This window comes from Lemur catta, chromosome 19 (assembly GCF_020740605.2).
Source record: "Lemur catta isolate mLemCat1 chromosome 19, mLemCat1.pri, whole genome shotgun sequence".
Taxonomy (NCBI): domain Eukaryota; kingdom Metazoa; phylum Chordata; class Mammalia; order Primates; family Lemuridae; genus Lemur; species Lemur catta.
Window position 1 is genome coordinate 30067725 of NC_059146.1, and position 16254 is coordinate 30083978.

General features: G+C 58.1%; 3 protein-coding genes across 7 annotated transcripts; 2 read left to right on the top strand and 1 right to left on the bottom strand.

Moving 5' to 3' along the window:
- Positions 1 to 859: 859 nt before the first annotated feature.
- On the bottom strand, positions 860 to 4098 carry MRPS12 (mitochondrial ribosomal protein S12). 4 transcript variants are annotated; one of them, XM_045532070.1, is made up of 3 exons: positions 3944 to 4098; positions 3386 to 3453; positions 860 to 1549 (listed from the first exon to the last, which is right to left on the bottom strand). In XM_045532070.1, the coding sequence occupies exons 2-3, from the start codon at positions 3432 to 3434 to the stop codon at positions 1179 to 1181; spliced, it is 420 nt and encodes a 139-aa protein (XP_045388026.1). In that variant the 5' UTR covers positions 3435 to 3453; positions 3944 to 4098; the 3' UTR covers positions 860 to 1178. The 4 variants fall into 4 exon arrangements, with proteins under 4 accessions (XP_045388026.1, XP_045388024.1, XP_045388025.1 ...); XM_045532068.1 differs by lacking the exon at positions 3944 to 4098 and adding an exon at positions 3744 to 3841; XM_045532069.1 differs by lacking the exon at positions 3944 to 4098 and adding an exon at positions 3680 to 3758.
- Positions 3848 to 12255, top strand: SARS2 (seryl-tRNA synthetase 2, mitochondrial). Of its 2 annotated transcripts, none has more exons than XM_045532061.1 (16): positions 3848 to 4297; positions 5448 to 5543; positions 7057 to 7086; positions 7663 to 7803; positions 7884 to 7938; positions 8385 to 8448; positions 8673 to 8778; positions 9522 to 9569; positions 9737 to 9845; positions 10111 to 10156; positions 10242 to 10329; positions 10407 to 10516; positions 11217 to 11310; positions 11400 to 11492; positions 11599 to 11664; positions 11770 to 12255. In XM_045532061.1, the coding sequence occupies exons 1-16, from the start codon at positions 4031 to 4033 to the stop codon at positions 11911 to 11913; spliced, it is 1557 nt and encodes a 518-aa protein (XP_045388017.1). In that variant the 5' UTR covers positions 3848 to 4030; the 3' UTR covers positions 11914 to 12255. The 2 variants fall into 2 exon arrangements, with proteins under 2 accessions (XP_045388017.1, XP_045388018.1); XM_045532062.1 differs by having other exon boundaries at positions 4001 to 4297; positions 10242 to 10311.
- A 1517-nt stretch (positions 12256 to 13772) lies between these two features.
- CCER2 (coiled-coil glutamate rich protein 2) lies at positions 13773 to 16193 on the top strand. Its single transcript, XM_045531863.1, has 5 exons — positions 13773 to 13848; positions 13992 to 14113; positions 14280 to 14367; positions 14611 to 15131; positions 15874 to 16193. Exons 1-5 carry the CDS (start codon positions 13773 to 13775, stop codon positions 15961 to 15963), a joined length of 897 nt encoding a protein of 298 aa, XP_045387819.1. The 3' UTR covers positions 15964 to 16193.
- Positions 16194 to 16254: the final 61 nt, after the last annotated feature.

Below are 16254 nucleotides of genomic sequence, written 5' to 3' on the forward strand. Positions count from 1 at the left end.
CTTCTGGCGTTTCTCCTGGTTTCCCAGCTGGGCATGGCCAACAAACCAGCTCAATAAAATTGGTGCTAAATACAAGGAGATGGGTGACTTTTATCTGTCATCAATGCATTCATCTGCCTCCAGCGCTGATCCCAAAAGACCTTGTGGTCTCAGGTTCAGTTCGCAGTCCTGAGAACTTCAGGAGCATGCTGAGCACTGTGCAGGAAACGGCTTCCGGCTTCCGGAATGGAGTCAGCTATGGTGCACGGTTCTCAGTGGTCCCCCCAGCTCCTCGCAGGCAGGCACCTGTACCAATGCCATTTAGTCGAGGCTCAGAGCCTAAATGACCTGCCCAAGATCACCCAGCAGTAAGGAGGCGAGATGGGGCTTGGACCAGAGCCCAGTGATACAAGCTCAGTTCCCACATCTTAAAATCTAATGTGATCATGTGAGCTCAGTATTACTATCAGTGCCATTTTCCAAGGGAGGAAACTGAGGCCCAGAGGGGGAACCAATACGGCCAGGCCACGGAGCAATTAAGAGGTAGAGCCAGGATTTGAACCCAGGTGTGTTGTGAGTCTGACAATAACAGCACACCCGATTTGATCCTTTCTGCACACCTTCAATATCAACATTACAATTGCCACCATTTTTCAGATGACCAAGCTTGAGGGCAGGGCTGATGTCCCCAGACCCCATAACCTGCAGGACAGGGAACTAGGCCTCAGCGCCGCCTAACTCCAAAACCTAAAAGTTAATCTTCACTAAACAGAACAAAGGAGATATTGCAAACGGAGCTATTTTCTGCAGGAGGAACTGAAGATCAAAGGGGGTGTCAGCTGCCACAACCACACTGAGGACGAACAGTGGGCACAAGGGATTCATGTCAACTGGGGAGATCTGTGTTTATTACAACACCTTCCCGGCAGACGACAGTACAGACTCTCGTCCCAGCAGACGAGGTCCCTCATGCCAACACTCCAAACACAGAAGCCAAGGGTGTTGACAGAAGGGCACATCTTTCACCCCCAGGACTTCTGCGGGCTAATGGTGGCCCTGACGGAGGAGGCAGAGCCCGGGCTTGAATCCAGGAGTGGCTGCCTCTAGAGCCCAGAGAGCCAGCTCCCAAGGACCCTGCTGGAGCCCAGAGAGAAGGTTCTTGTCCTGCGGGGGTGCCCCAGCCACTGTGCCCCCAGCAGTCACTTCTTCTTTTGCACGTGGCCACAGTCATACTTGCCACGCACAACAGTGAGCTTGACACCCGGCAGGTCCTGGGTGCGGCCACCCTGCACAAGGACAACATGGTGCTCCTGCAGGCTGTGGCCCTCCCCGGGGATAAAGCAGACGGCCTCGCGGCCCGTGCTGAGCCGCACGCGGCAGCACTTGCGGTTGGCCGAGTTGGGCTTCTTGGGCTTGCGGATGAACGTGCGCAAAACCACGCCCTTCAGCTGCGGCCGGCCCTCTGTGGGGCCCAGACTCGGAGGTGGCCGCTTTGGACGCCCCAGGCGATGCATCTGGTTCAGGGTAGCCATGGAGTGGGTGGCCCAGAGCCGGGGAGCCAGGGGTAGGCCTGGAGAGACAAAACCGGGAGGGTGGAAGGGGGTTATCCCAGCAAACTGACAATAGTATTAGCACGTCAGTTCTGGTGTTCTAGGCATTGTTCCAAGGATGCGTCTCTTTACATCTAGGGGTATTTACAGACAATAATAATAACAGCTAACATTTACTGAACAACCACCACATGTCAGGTTTTGTTTGAAGCATTTTACATGAGTTAACTCATTTTATTCTTCAAGGAAGGCATTAATTTTAATGCTGTTAAAAATAATAATCAAAGTGAGCAGGAGCACTTAGGCCGCATCGCGTGCCATTCTATGCATCATAAATATATCAACTCCTGCCATCCCCATGGCAACCCTGTGCGGTTTGGTACTCCTGGGAGGAATCACTCCTTCTCAAACCCACATCCAACCTGTGAGCAGATCCTGTCAGCTCAACCTTCAATGTTAATCACAATCCACCTCTTCTTCCTGTCTCCCTCCTTCACTCTGCCCACCTTACTCCTGTCCCCATCCTTGTCTCCTGCTGGGCTGTCGCACCCTCCTCCTCCCGGGTCTCCCTGTTCCTGCAGCCTGTCCCCCCCACACACGCAGCCAGAGGGAGGCTGTGACCACCTGAGTCAGGTCACATCCCCCCCAGGGCTCCTCACACTCAGGGTGAGGGATAAAGCTCTTCCATGGCCTATAGGGCCCCACCTGACCTGCCCCTGTTACTTCCCTGACCTCAGCTCCCCGCTGACCCCCTTGCTCACCCTGCTCCAGCCTGTGACCCCAAAAACACCAACAGAAAGGACACCAGTGTGGCTGCAGTGTAGTAAGAGGAAAGGCAGGTTGGGGTGTGGGGGAGAGCTTATCTCCAAGGCAGACCAACAGGATTTGCTCATGGAGTGGATGTTGGGTGCAAGATTCTCTGTAACAAACAGCCGTTGAGCACCTATTGTGTCTTGGCCCCAATAATGGAGACAAAGCAGTGACTGAGGCAGCCCTGGGTCCTGCCCAAGCTCCTGGGCTTTGAGCTTACAGCGTCATCCATCCATCTATCTCCTTCCTACTTCTCTCTCTCTGTCACTAGCACGGATGATCTTTCAAGACCCCAACTTCACACTCCCCTCCACATCCAGGGCTGGCCCTGCCTTGTTGTCCATTCCCATGTCTCTTTTCACCTAGAGTTACAGCAGAATCTTCAAAACGGGGTGAGACATTCCTAGAAGTCTCTGCCTACTGGTGTGCCCTTGAACATGACTGTTGGCCTTTCAGTGCCTCAGTTTCCTCTTCTGCATCAGAGGCACCATGCTCACATCTCCCTTTTGAATGCCATCTGTGGGGCTACCATGAAATACTGCACGTCAAGCTAGTCCTGACTCCTGCCTTGCCCACTCTTGTGATCCTTGGGGACTGGCAAACAGGAGGTGCTTAATAAAGGTTTGCAGAGTGAAAAAGCGAATGAAATACCTTACACATGGCATGCTTGTGAGAATCTGGTGTCTGAAAGAGTAGGAGCGTAACCAAAGCTCCCCTTCAATGCCTGACACATACATGACTCCTGGAAAGTATCAGTTGAATGAATAACAAGAACGCCTTGCTCAGATGTCTCATCCACGGGAGTTATTTAATAAACATTTGCTAAGGAAATAAATAATTGACCCAAACTCTGCTTGAGACATAGTAGCCCTCAATGCAGCTACTTCCAACCTCTTGCTCTTGCAGCTCAACTTCTGCCCAAAACGCACCGTGTATCCCCTGATTTAAAACCCCCAATTCCCTCGCAGCTTCGGCAAAGGCACACAAATCCTAGAGAGGATAACCTTCATCCAGCCTCGGCCCTGAAGCCCAAGTCCCTCACTTACCACAACTAAGGGTCATGTTGAGGCCACGGAGAAGGCCAGACCAGGACATCCCGCCTCCTGGAGCGTCCCTATGTTAGGGGATAAGAGATTCAGAAAGGAGGAGAAAAAAGTGGCTGTAGTCAATCGAGGGTCCAAATTCTCCCCGGCCCTCTCTCAGATTCTTCTGAGTTAAATCAAGGAAGTTCCTCTACAGGTCTAACCATAACCCCTCATGCTGCTCACAGAAAGTCCCTCTGTAAATTTAGCCTCGCTCTGAGCAGGCTCCCGGGGATCCAACTACCCTCGCCCGCATACGGGAGGAAAGAGGAAACCAGGCAGAGGTCCAGGGAGGTTTGGAGGACCCGAGCATCACACCAACCTCACTGACCGTAGCGGTCAGATCGCAGACACGCCAAATCCTGCCACGCCAATCCTTCCGGGAATTATCGGAGCAGGAATTGGCTGGCTCCGTCTTTTCGTCACTGAAGGGGCGGGACACAGACGACGATTGGGCAAGGCCAGGGTCTATCTCGGTCAACTTTTCTCATTGAACTGTTTTTGAGCCCAGGAAGGGCATACCTCTTCCAGGGGACGGCTGCTTTGCGATTGGTCTAAACGCGAAGTGGGCGGGACGAAAGGTGCGCGCTTTCTTGTCTCCGGTCCAAGATGGCTGCGTCCATGGCGCGGCGCTTGTGGCCTTTGCTGGTTCGTCGAGGGCTCCGGCCCCGGGGAGGCTGTGTCTGCAGCCAGCGTCCCAGGAGAAGTTTCGCTACAGAGAGACGAGGCCGGAACCTCCTGTACGAGCACGCGCGCGAGGGCTACAGCGCACTGCCTCAGCTGGACATGGAGTCGCTGTGCGCATGCCCAGAAGAGGCCGCGCGCGCCCTGGAGCTCCGCAAGGGGGAGCTGCGGCCGGCCGACCTGCCCGCGATCGTGAGTGCGCTTGCGCGGGCTGGGGGCGGGGAGCGGGCTGTTTGATGTACGGGAAAACTGAATTTGCAAAATACGGTCCAGCAGAGGGCGAACTTATTGCAGGAATTCTAGTTTCTTCGTTAAGCCAAAGTCTTGCGCATGGCACCCATTTATCCGCCAGTTGTCTACTGAGTGCTAAGGTCCTAATATATGCCAAGGCTGTCTACTGTGTGCTAGACATCCCGTGTCTTAATGCTCGCTGGGTACTTACTGTGCTCTAGGAACTTGCTAGGCTATGTGCCATTGCCCTCTGTGCTCCAACCAGTTTGTTAAAGTGCTAGTTTAGGGATTCGAAGTTAATTTATAACCCACTGTTTTAGTTTATTCAGGCTGCTATAACAGAATATCATAGACTAGGTGGTTCGTAAGGAACAGAAATTTATTTCTCACAGTTCTGGAGACTGGAAGTCCAAGATCAAGGTGCTGGCAGATTTGGCTTCCGGTGGGGGCCGGCTTTCTAGTTCCTAGTCCATCTTCTCGCTATGTCCTCACATGGTGGAAGGGGGAGGGAGCTCTCTGGGGTCTCTTTTACAAGGATACTAATCCCATTCATGGGGGCTCCACCGTTGTGACCTAATCATCTCCCAAAGGCTCTGCCTCCTAATACCATCGCCTTGTGGGAGGTGAGGATTTCAACATATGAATGGAGGGGGGGCACAAACACTCAGTCCACAGCACTCACCAATGGATCATAGCCCAGTCCTTGGAAAACACTCCTATAGGCTTCAGCTCTCCTCAGGGTCCATTTTCTAGTCCAAGGAGAGTGAGAAAGAAAGTCCAGCATGGGGGCTTATCTGTTTGGCGGTGACCCAAGAGTCACAGTCATACCTAACCACCTCCAGTCCTGTGCATTGGTTGGTCTTGGTCACATGAGCACAGGTAGCTAGCTGCAAGGGAGCCTGGGAAATGTGTCTTAACTCTGGGCAGCAGTGTGCCCAGCTAACTTCAGGGAGTTCTAGTACTGAAGGGAAGGGGGGAGAATGGCCACGGGGGGCGGCAAGGGGTCACTGCCTCACCCGGCCAGAGGTCCAGGTGGCCAGTGGGTGAGGCTCCAGTGAGAAGGCAGGAGTGGTGGCAGCTTCACATCTTTCCCTCCTGTGTCCTCCCCCAGATCTCGACATGGCAGGAGCTGAGGCAGCTGCGGGAACAGATCCGGAGCCTGGAAGAAGAGAAGGGGGCTGTGAGCGAGGCAGTGCACGCCCTGGTGGTGAGCATGGGGGTCCAACGTGTGTGGGGAGTGGCAGCAAGGAGGCATCCGTCTGTGGGTAACAGAAAACCCAATTTAAGGAACTTGAACAATACGGACGTGTATTAGCTCACATAACAAGCCAGCCGTGGCCCCAGCATTCCCGGGGCTGATTAAGTACCAGCTCTCCCCAGCATCCCCAACTGGGGCTCTTTCCTGCCGTCTACACCAGCAACTTCACCACACTGATCTGACCTCAGTTCCCCTGTTACAGTTTCAAGATGGCTGCATCTCCTTGCTCGACTCTGCCAGAGGCAGAAAACAAGGACTTCTCTGGCTTGAGTGTCTTTTTCAAGAGCAAGGAGACCTTTCCTTAAGCATCCAGCAGTCTCCTCGTGTCTCCTGGGCCCAGACACCCCACCCCACACTGGTCATCAGCAAGAGGAGTGGAGTTACTGCAGCTGGCTTTGGGCTACTCACGGGCCAGCCTCAGGCCGGGGCCACCTTCCCTGAACTACAGGCTGCCCGGGGAGGGAGAACAGAGTCAGGGTTCTGCAGGGCAGGAGGAAGGAGGGAGCTTAGGTTCAACAACCAACAGCATCTGCCCTAGAGGGTTTAAAAAAAAATCATAAAAATAATAGCTAACATTTACGTGGCAGTTGCCGTGTGCCATATTCCTCATCCTCGCGACAATGTTGTGACACAGGATCAATACAAACCCAGTCTTACATGCAGCTGGGGAAACTGAGGCCCCAAAAGGTTAAAACATGCCCAAGTCTCACAGCCAGGAAGTGGGCGAGGCAAGAAACACACCCAGGCTTTTGGGTTGCTCTTTACCACTCTGCTCGAAGGCCTCCCTGCCAATAATTGCCTCTCCCAGTGACGTACTATGTGCCAGATCCAGGCCATCGTCATCACAGGCAGCCAGGAAAAACAACACAATTGATGAGTTAATGTTTGATGAGCGCTCACTCATCTTCTTAGGGAGGCTACACAGCAGCCGTGCCAGGGAGGTCCTGGCATCATCCCACTTCCCAGGTGGGGACACTGAGGCTCAGAGAGGGGCAGGGATTTGCCCAGGGGCACACAGCCGGTAGATGCCCAGCATTTAGGTCTGCCCAATTCTCTCCGCTGCTCAGGATCATAGAAAGTTCAGAGCGTCAAAAACCCGTTTGCAGGCTTCTAAATACACGCTCACAGACTACTTCTCCCAGCCTCAGTTTTCTCATCTACAGACAGGGTTCACGTTCATGCCAGACTCACAGTGGGTTATGAAGAAATGAGATCATATGCGGGCCCTCCACACAGACCCTGGCATGGAGGTGGCACTTAATAAACAGAGCTGCAGGCATGGTTACTGTTACGTTATCTCACCTCCTCCTCGCTGTGCCGACAGAGAAACCGAGGCACAGAGTGGTGGAGGGGCCCAGCCAGGCACTGGTGGAGCAGGACATGCAGATCCCCCGGCTCTTTCGTCCTCTTCCCCACACTCAGCTTTGTCAGCCTAATCACCCCTCTGTCTCTTTCCTCCCAGGCAAACCAGGACAACAGCCAAGTGCAGCAGGTACTACGGGGAGGTGGCGTCCTGTTGGGGGTTGGGTGGGCAGGGAGAGTACCCTATCAGCCCTGATTCCCCTAGTGTAGGTGACAGCACAACTCAAATAGGTTTAAGGGAAAAAAAAAAACAGGCTCTATTATATTAATTCATGAAACTAAAAATCTCACTTCAGGTATAGCGGGATCCAGGTCCCAGCTCCATGTCTGGGGCTGCTTCCCTCCCATTCCCAGACCCACTCCCTCCCCTCGTGGAAGGAGACAGCAGAACCCAGCACACTTTCCTGATAGCTCCAGCCTGACCTGGGGCCGGGTCTCACGAGCTCAGCCCGAGTCATGTGCCTGACTCTGAGCCTGTCACTGTGGCCAAGGCAGTAGAATGTTCCCGTTGGCCAGGCCTGAGTCTTGTCCCCATGAACCTGCCATGTGGTGGTCAGGGAGGTTCCCGAAAGGAAATGCAGGATGCCCGGCCAAAAGAAGAGGCAGCAGTTATCTACCCCAGAAGTTTGGCCGACAAGGATCAAGGTCAGACTGGTCCAAGGACCCCTGAGCCTCTCCCGGGCTGACCTGCTCGTCCTGCTGCCAGGACCCCCAATATCAGGGTCTGCGGGCACGTGGCCGGGAGATCCGGAAGCAGCTTGTCCTCCTGTACCCCAGGGAGACCCAGCTCGAGGAGCAGTTCTACCTGCAGGCGCTGAGGCTGCCCAACCAGACCCACCCGGACGTGGTGAGAGCCGTGCCGGGTGGCGGGGGAGGCCAGGGGCCGCCTAGAGCTGCCGTCCCCTGACGCCTGCTGTCTCCCTGTAGCCCGTCGGGGATGAGAGCCAGGCCCGAGTGCTCCATGTGGTCGGAGACAAGCCAGGTGGGCCACACTCCAGGGCCTGGGACCCCATGCGGGGCCTGGGGCGCGCGTGTGTGTGTCTCTTCCAGTCTCTCTTTGACCCCCTTGCTTTGGTCCCTGTCCCACTTGGGCTTTTCCTCCCTGTGCGTGTTCCCCTCTCTCTGATTCCTGGTCTCCCCTGCCTGTAGTGTTTCCTTCTCTTCCCCATCTCTCTTCCTCTCCTAGTCTAACTCTGCCTTCCCGTCTCTGTCCTATTCCCGTCTCTGCCTCCCACTACTCTCTCCCCTTCCCTTCCCTCTCCCTCTCCCTCTTCCTCTCTCCCTCTCTTTCCTTTTCTCTCCCTTTCTCTCTTCCTACTTCTCCTGTCCCCTCCTCTGTCCTCCTGTCTCTCCTTCCTGCTGTGTGTCTCTCTCTGTCCCATCTCTCTCTCTTCCCCACTTACCCTGTTGCTTTTCACCCACTTCCAGTTTTCTCCTTCCAACCCCGGGGCCACCTGGAAATTGGCGAGAAACTCGACATCATCCGGCAGAAGTGAGCCCCCCTCCCACCCAGCCACCCCCGCCCAACAGCTGGCAGCCGCTCCTGCCCCTTCGGCCTCAGCCAGGATGTGACAATGCCAAGGCCACACCTGGCATGAATGTTTGATGCCCCGGCCCGCCTGACAGCTGGGCCTCTGCCCTGGGGTTCTCGCGTCCCCTCTTCTCCCACCAGCCCTGGCCCATATGTTCCCGTCGGTCTGTCTGTCTGTCTCCCAGGCGCCTGTCCCATGTGTCCGGCCACCGCTCCTATTACCTGCGTGGGGCTGGGGCCCTCCTGCAGCACGGCCTGGTCAACTTCACACTCAACAAGCTCGTCCACCGGGTATGGGCCAGGATGGGAAGGCTGCCTGGAGGCGGTGGCATTGAAGCTGGGCTCAGAGGGCTCAAAGTGGGGGATGAGGGTGTGACCTCTGCACTAGCCAATGTTGTCGAGCTTTACGTGTGTTATTGACAGATTTAATTCTTATGACAACTTTATGAGATGGTGCTAGTATTATCCCCACTGGGGATGGGGAAATCAAGGCCTGGAGAAGGGAGATAATCAGCCCAAGGTCTCACAGCTAGTCTGTGAGCTGCGGAGCTGGCCCTAGAGCCTGCGCTCGCACCACTGTACCTCACTGCCTGCCTGCAGTATAAAGGGAGCAATTGGGTAACATGCATCCATTGAAACTGGAAGGTTCGGCAGGGGCTGATTGCATGGGGCATTGGCCATTTCCTGAGGTCACTAGGGAGCCACGGGAGGCTTTAAGCAGAGAGGGGATGGTCAGATCTGTACTTTTGAACTACACTTCCAGCTTCACTATGTGGGGTGAACTGCATGAAGGAATTGGAGCTGAGGAAACCATGGAACACACAGCAGAGGGACCCTAGTAACAGTGACACCAGGGCCCCGGGCCAGCTCTAAGCCCACTGCTCAGGCCTCCTTCAGTTTCCTCTGGGGAGGAACGGGGTTTGGAGGGAGAGGGGGAGCTGTTGGCTCCCTCTGCAGTGTCCCTTCTTCAGGCCTGAGCGTGGGGTCTGGTGGGGGATCCCCCCGTGCTCCTCACTCATCCTCTCCCCGCACAGGGCTTCACCCCCATGACAGTGCCAGACCTTCTCCGAGGAGCTGTGTTCGTGAGTGAGGCCCCTCCCCTCCCCGAGTCCAGCTGGGGGTCAGACCCTGTCCTAGGGGCCCGAGGCAGGGAGACACTGCTTCCCCTGCCCTGGGGCTGGGTCAAGGGGCCATAACAGAGAGGTCAGGGTGATTGCCCTGACCCCTGTGGCCTGGCCACCTCCCCCAGGAAGGCTGTGGGATGACACCAAACGCCAACCCATCCCAAATTTACAACATTGACCCCTCCCGCTTTGAAGACCTCAACCTGGCTGGGACAGCAGAGGTGGGGCTTGCAGGTGAGCACCTACCGGTGTGGGGCAAAGAGCAGGAGGGATTGTGGGGGACAACTGGGAACATCCTGCGGGAGGGAATGGCTACCCGCCCAGGACAGCTCAGCAACCCCAGGGCCAACATGTACGGTTGTGCAGGTTGTTCACCATCAACAGAACAGTGAGAGTCCAGCCACGTGCTCTGACCAGGGGCTGCACCCTCCAGAGGGAATGCCTCTTCTGTTCTCGCAATGGCAGCCTTGGCTGACCCTGTTGCCCCTTCTGCTCCTAGGCTACTTCAGGGACCACTCTGTGGCCTTCAGGGACCTGCCAGTCAGGTGACACCCAGTTTCCTTAGACCTTGTCCACCCTTGTGATATCCATTCTCCCCTCCCTGACCGGATGTTGCCTGCTCTCCGCCAGGATGGTTTGTTCCAGCACCTGCTACCGGGCAGAGACGGACACAGCGAAGGAACCGCGGGGGCTGTACCGGGTACACCACTTCACCAAGGTTGGTGGGGCTGGGGCTGGGGCGGGTCACCCCAACAGCTCAGAGCCTCCTGACTCCTGTGCCCCTGCCCTGCCCAGGTAGAGATGTTCGGGGTGACAGGCCCTGGTCTGGAGCAGAGCTCGCAGCTGCTGGAGGAGTTCCTGTCCCTTCAGATGGAGATCTTGACGGAGCTGGGCTTGCACTTCCGGTGTGGAGGGGGACAGGGCAGGGGCAGAGGGTGGGGGTGAGGGGAACAGGGGCTGGCCAGGTGCTCCCCAGCTGGATCGGCCTCACCACCTGCTCCTTCTCTACCCGCTTTCTCCTGTGTGCGGATTAGAGCAGGGCACACAGGATAGCTGCGAGTCTGTCGTCCCCTGTAGGACTCTAACAGACACATAAGCAGCCCCAGGTGCTCCAGGCAGGGCCCAGGCCCTGTCCCTCCCACTGTCCCCGCTCCTAGGGCACCGCCTCGTGTGCAGGGTGGGGAAGGGAAGGCACAGGCCTTGCAGGCCCGGCTTCCTTCTCACCCCGCCGGTCATGTGTAGCTTTCAAGGGAGGCTGAGAAATGTGGGCTTCTTTTCTGGGTGACCCATTGCAAGAAAACGGGGAGTGCTATTGTTATAGGTGAGAATGGCCGCCGTGAACAGCCTATAGACTCTGCCACGTGTCTCTTCTCCCCACCCATCAGCCTCTTTCCTGCCCCCTCCTGGTACCGTCTTCTCCATCACTGTCCCCCCCACCTCTTCCCTTTGCCACTGTCATCTCCTCCCTTTTTACTGCCATTTTTCTCTTTATTTGGTGACCTTCTCTTCTGCCACCTCTGTTTCTTCCTCCTCTTCTTCCACCTTCTTCCACCTCCTTCCCCTCTCACCCGCTGACCTTGGCCATGCCTTTGTGCTTGGCCACAGGGTGTTGGACATGCCCACCCAGGAACTGGGCCTTCCCGCCTACCGCAAGTTTGACATTGAGGCCTGGATGCCGGGCCGAGGCCGCTTTGGAGAGGTGAGTCCTGCCCCCGTGGGGATGCAGGGTGGGAAACGGGCCTGCCCCCCACAGCTGATCCTCTCGGCCCACCGCACCCCCCCCCCCAGGTCACCAGCGCTTCCAACTGCACAGACTTCCAGAGCCGCCGCCTCTACATCATGTTCCGGACAGAGGCCGGGGAGCTGCAGTTCGCCCACACGGTGAGGCCCGCGCACCCTCACCCGCCTGACCCGCCTCCCCTCCCCTAGACCAGCCCTGGTGCCCACCCGGGGTCAGCAGCTGGTTCCGAGTATGCCTCCCTCCCAGGTGAACGCCACAGCCTGTGCCGTCCCTCGCCTCCTCATCGCCCTCCTGGAGAGCAATCAGCAAAAGGTGAGGGGTCGAAGGGTCCCGCCCAGAGGTACAGAGTGAGCAGAGTGAGGGCAGGCGCAGGGGACTGGGGCTGTGGCAACATCTTGAGGCCTGCTCTGTCCCCAGGATGGCTCGGTCCTCGTGCCTCCTGCCCTCCAGCCCTACCTCGGCACCGATCGCATCACGGCCCCCACGCACATGCCTCTCCAGTACATCGGCCCCAACCAGCCCCAGAAGCCCAGGCTCCCTGGCCAGCCCGCCGAGAGCTGAGAACCCATCCACAGCAGCCAGCAAGGTGTCACCACTTCCTGGAGCCCAGGAGACCCTGGATACCTGGGACCTGTTTTTTCCTGAGCCCCCCTGACATCTGGTTTCCTCATGTCAGCTCCACGCCTGGGCCCCTGGACTCCAGGGTCTGCCTCTCCTACTTCCCTACTGCTCAGGATCAGTCGCTGACCCTTGTTCTGTCACTGGGGGTCCCAGTGAAGCAGGACATCTGGGGACTTGAAGGTTCTAGGGATGGGAAAAGCAGACGAAGAGGCCTCCATCCTCCTTCCTTCTTCCCTCCCTCGGCGCTAAGCAGAAAGTCTCCAATAAATGGTGACAACAAAGGCCTTTGTGGATCTGGGAGCGAGGGAGGTGGCCCTGCCCAACTCTACAGGAGGTGCCGGGCAGCTGTTCGGGGCGCTAAGTCATCAACGGGTCTGTGGGTAGAACTGTCCAGCAACACCCAGCACACATGGAAGGTGGCTTTGGGGCCACCAGCGGAGCTGAGAGTATGCTGAGTCCTCTCCCTCCCTTTCCTCTGGGACAAGCCAGGGCACAGTCACCTTCCAGTGGCTCCATCAAACTGACCCCGGCTTCAACCCACCCCCATAGTCCCCAGCTCGTCGTGCAGCTGTCCCCTCTGCAGCTCCAGCCAGGGGGCCCAGCGGACATCTCAAACTCAGGGAAGCCAACCCACTCTTCCCCTGGGTTTTAGGATAGTTTCTCATTTGCTCACGCCACAGCCCTTCAGGTTGTCCTTGACTTTTTTCTCAGGGCCACATCCAGGTCATTAGCAAACCTGGCAGCTCCACCTTTGGGACATTTCCAGAATCTGCCCATTGCCTTCTCCAGGGCCCTGCCCTATCCTGTCCAATGTTATCTCCCACTTGGGTAGTTGCAGAAACCTCTGGCTCCCTGTGCCCCGCACACAGCCAGAGGGACCTATGAGTGCCTTGGTCAGATCATGTCCTTCCCCTGCTCCATCTCAGAGTAGAGGACAAAGATGTCACCTGATCTGCCACTGCCTTTCTCTTCAGCCTGTCTCCTGTCTTGCTGGGGCCGCCCGACCTGCCTTGCTATTGACTCTGCAAACTCCTTCCTGATGGGGCTTTTGCACTTTTGAGTCCCCTTCCCTGGGCTCTTCCTCCCCCAAATCTTGTGTTCTGGCCTCCATTCTGTCACTCAGGCCTTAGCCCAAGTGCCACCTCCTCAAAGAGGCCTTCTGTGACCACCCTGACCAGAGCAAAACCATGGGCACTCAGGATCTACAGCCGCACGTGCATATCCACTCCGGGAGGCCAGGGGTGTCTGCAGTGTTCGCTGCTGCAGCCCTGGATGGAAATTACTGGAATGAAGGTGCTCTGGCCTGTGCAGTTCCCAGTGCCAGACACTGCCCTGAGCACTGTACACACATCATTTCATCCTTACTGTCTGGCTGTGGAGTAGGTTGTCACCAACCCTATTGTACCACGGAGAACGTGTCTTAGGGAAGCTAAGTAACTTCAGGGCGGCCCAATGGCAAGTGGTGGAGCTGGGACTCCAACTACAACCTCTGAGCAAGTGGCTTTATGAGAACCACTCTCCCGATGGGGAAACTGAGGCCCACGAGGGGAAGGGGTTGCTGAGGTCGACCTGCCCGTGGCTGCCGCTGGACTCCGAGCAGGTGCGGCCGGTGAGTCTGTGCCGAGGGAGGCCCGTGTGGGGCGTGGCCCATGAATAATTGAGGGTCCCGCTCAGGCGGGCCGCCCCGCAGCTGTCGCCCGCCGTGGCGGGGAGGGGGCGGCGGTGGCGTCACGTCCTGCCCTGGGGCCACCGCGCGGGCTATAAGCGCGGCCGCCCCGTCGCGGTCCGCACGCCCCGCCATGCCGCGCCCCGGGCCCGCCTCCGCGCTGCTGCTGCTGCCGCTGCCCCCGCTGCTGGCGCTGCTGCTGGGGACAGGTGAGGGCCCGACACCCGAGGGGCTCGGGAGACGGGGACGGGGCGGTACACCCGCGGGGTCGGGCGAGATACCTCCGGGCCGACCTTCCAGGTGGGGACGGAGCAACCGGCAGGTGCGCTGGGGAGGGGGCGTGCGCGGACAGGGGCGCCCCTAGAGCGGGGATCAGCACCGGGGACAGCTCCCGGGGTCGCTGAGTATAGCCCCCACCTCCTTCCTCCCGCAGCCACCGCGGCTCCCTTGGCGCCCAGACCCTCCAAGGAGGAGGTGAGGAGTGTGGCCCCCTTTGCCCCGCCTCACCTGGCCGGGGCCCTGCCCTCCCCGCCCAGCCTGCCCCACCATCCTCATCTCCCCTCTGACCCTCCAGCCACTCTCACTCTCCCCACCTCCCCTGCACTCAGCCTCTCCGCTGACCCTTCACCCCTGCCCCCAGCTGACCCGCTGTCTGGCAGAGGTGGTCACAGAGGTGCTGACACTGGGCCAGGCCCAGAGAGGACCCTGCACGGCTCTCCTCCGCAAAGGTAAGGAGGACCGGGCCCCAGGTCCTCCCCAGAGCCCAAGGCTGCCTGCAGGAAGGATCCTCTTGCCTGGGCTAGTGTGGCACTGGCCAGTGTTCCCACCTGACAGAGCCGGGCCACCAGCTCCACCGTGGGGACTCCCTGCAGAGGGATGGGATGTTCTGGGAGCTCAGGCAGGGCCTGGAACTCTGCAAGGTCTCAGCTTCTCGGTGTGATGCTCAGGGGACATCTGCCTCTTTCTGCCAGAGATGTGCGAGACAGAGCCCCACGGCTGCATGTCCTCCGGGGAGAAAGGCCTGCTGGTTGGGGATTTCAAGAAGCAGGAGGCTGGGAAGACCAGGTCCAGCCAGGAGGTGAGGGATGAGGAAGAGGAGGAGACAGCAGAGAGGACCCACAAGTCTGAGGTCCGGGAACAGGCCGTCCGCGAGAAGCTCCACAGCCGGATCCACCAGGAGGAGGAGGAGGAGGAGAGGAGGGGGCCCATGGAGACCTCCGAGGACCTGTGGCAGCAGCATCTAGAGGGTGGAGGGGGCCCCCAGAAGCGGGTGGCAGAGAAGGCCAGTGACGAGGAGACAGCCCAGTTCGAGGCGGAGGAGAAGGGCGTGCAGGTGCTGGGCGGGGGCCGCAGCCTGTGGCAGGGGGGCGGGACAGGTGGAGGAGCGAAGCAGGAGGACTCGCCACACCACCACCACCACCACCACCACCACCACCGCCAGCCAGAGGCTGAGCCCAGGCAGGAGGAGAGGGACGAGGCTTCGGAGAGAGAGGTGAGTTGGGGAAGGTACCCCAAGGCAGTGGGGGACTGGGGTCACCCAGACGGTCCGTGGAGTTACCACCAAACTGCTACCAGTGTTGGCCCATACACAGCCAGACCCACCACGAGTGGATCATAGTGACTGAGACTGACCCCAGGAGCCGGGCACGGTGGCTGGTGCCTGTAGTCCCAGCGACTCAGGAGGGTAAGGTGGGAGGACCGCTGGAGGCTTTGGTTCAAGTCCAGCCTGGGCAACATAGCAAGAGTGTCTCAAAAAAAAAAAAAAGAGTGACACCAGGACTAGGTAGCAACATCCACACAAGGCCTCTTCTTGACCAAGGAGGTTTGCACGCTGAGACCGCAGTGACTGATATTACTGCAAACAAGTTGGCCACCAAGAAAAGTGGCTGCCATGTCTGCTTCACTAGGCTATAGACAGACACCGTTGCTGGGTCATCAGAAGTAAGATGTCACCATGATTGGTGGCAGTAACCAAAAGAGCCATCATGTCACAAGCGGGTCATGATATCCAAGTTGGGCACCTTTGTTAGTCCCGTGCTGCTGCTGTTGGCTATGGTCACATTGGCCAGTGTAACTCTTCTGGGGTAACACGGTCACCACTGCAGTCCGTCATGACCAGGACGACTGCTGCTGGCTGCCACTGTGAGAACGGACATGGCCCTCATTCGAGGGTGACCATGAGGTGGCCTGCCTTTGAAGGTGGGTGCTGACCAGCCCGTTTCCGACCCCGGCAGGAACATGACGTGGAGCAGCTGGAGCACGTGAGGGATGCGCTGAAGGAGGCCACGGAGAAGCTGGGGGAGCAGCTCAGGAGGGAGGGCTGACCCCCTGCCCTCCTCCTTCCCGACACCCTGCGGCTTAGCACTGTTGGCCCCGAAGCCCCCACCTCACCTGGCACCCTACTCCACCTGCACCCTGGCAGGGGTGGGGAGAAGGGTGTGCCTTAGAACCAAGCCCGAGGGGACGAATCTGAGCTGGGTAGCGGAGCTGGGCTCAGACCTGACTCAGGAAACACCCCAACACCCATCTAACCCCCTCCGACCCTTCTGAGTGAATAAAGCACAAAGAAAACCACCACGGCTGAGCGTGCAGCATGAGTTTGGAGAGACGGGCCC

Excerpts from the sequence above, each read along its gene's own strand:
- MRPS12 (XM_045532070.1), bottom strand. The coding sequence starts at position 3,434 with ATGTCCTGGTCTGGCCTTCTCCGTGGCCTCAACATGACCCTTAGTTGT. Across the intron at positions 1,550-3,385 it reads CAACATGACCCTTAGTTGTG|GCCTACCCCTGGCTCCCCGG; the intron begins GTAAGTGAGGGA and ends TTGTCTCTCCAG.
- SARS2 (XM_045532061.1), top strand. The coding sequence starts at position 4,031 with ATGGCTGCGTCCATGGCGCGGCGCTTGTGGCCTTTGCTGGTTCGTCGA. Across the intron at positions 7,804-7,883 it reads ACCAGACCCACCCGGACGTG|CCCGTCGGGGATGAGAGCCA; the intron begins GTGAGAGCCGTG and ends GTCTCCCTGTAG. Across the intron at positions 9,570-9,736 it reads TTCTCCGAGGAGCTGTGTTC|GAAGGCTGTGGGATGACACC; the intron begins GTGAGTGAGGCC and ends CACCTCCCCCAG.
- CCER2 (XM_045531863.1), top strand. The coding sequence starts at position 13,773 with ATGCCGCGCCCCGGGCCCGCCTCCGCGCTGCTGCTGCTGCCGCTGCCC. Across the intron at positions 14,114-14,279 it reads CCAGACCCTCCAAGGAGGAG|CTGACCCGCTGTCTGGCAGA; the intron begins GTGAGGAGTGTG and ends CCCTGCCCCCAG. Across the intron at positions 15,132-15,873 it reads ACGAGGCTTCGGAGAGAGAG|GAACATGACGTGGAGCAGCT; the intron begins GTGAGTTGGGGA and ends CGACCCCGGCAG.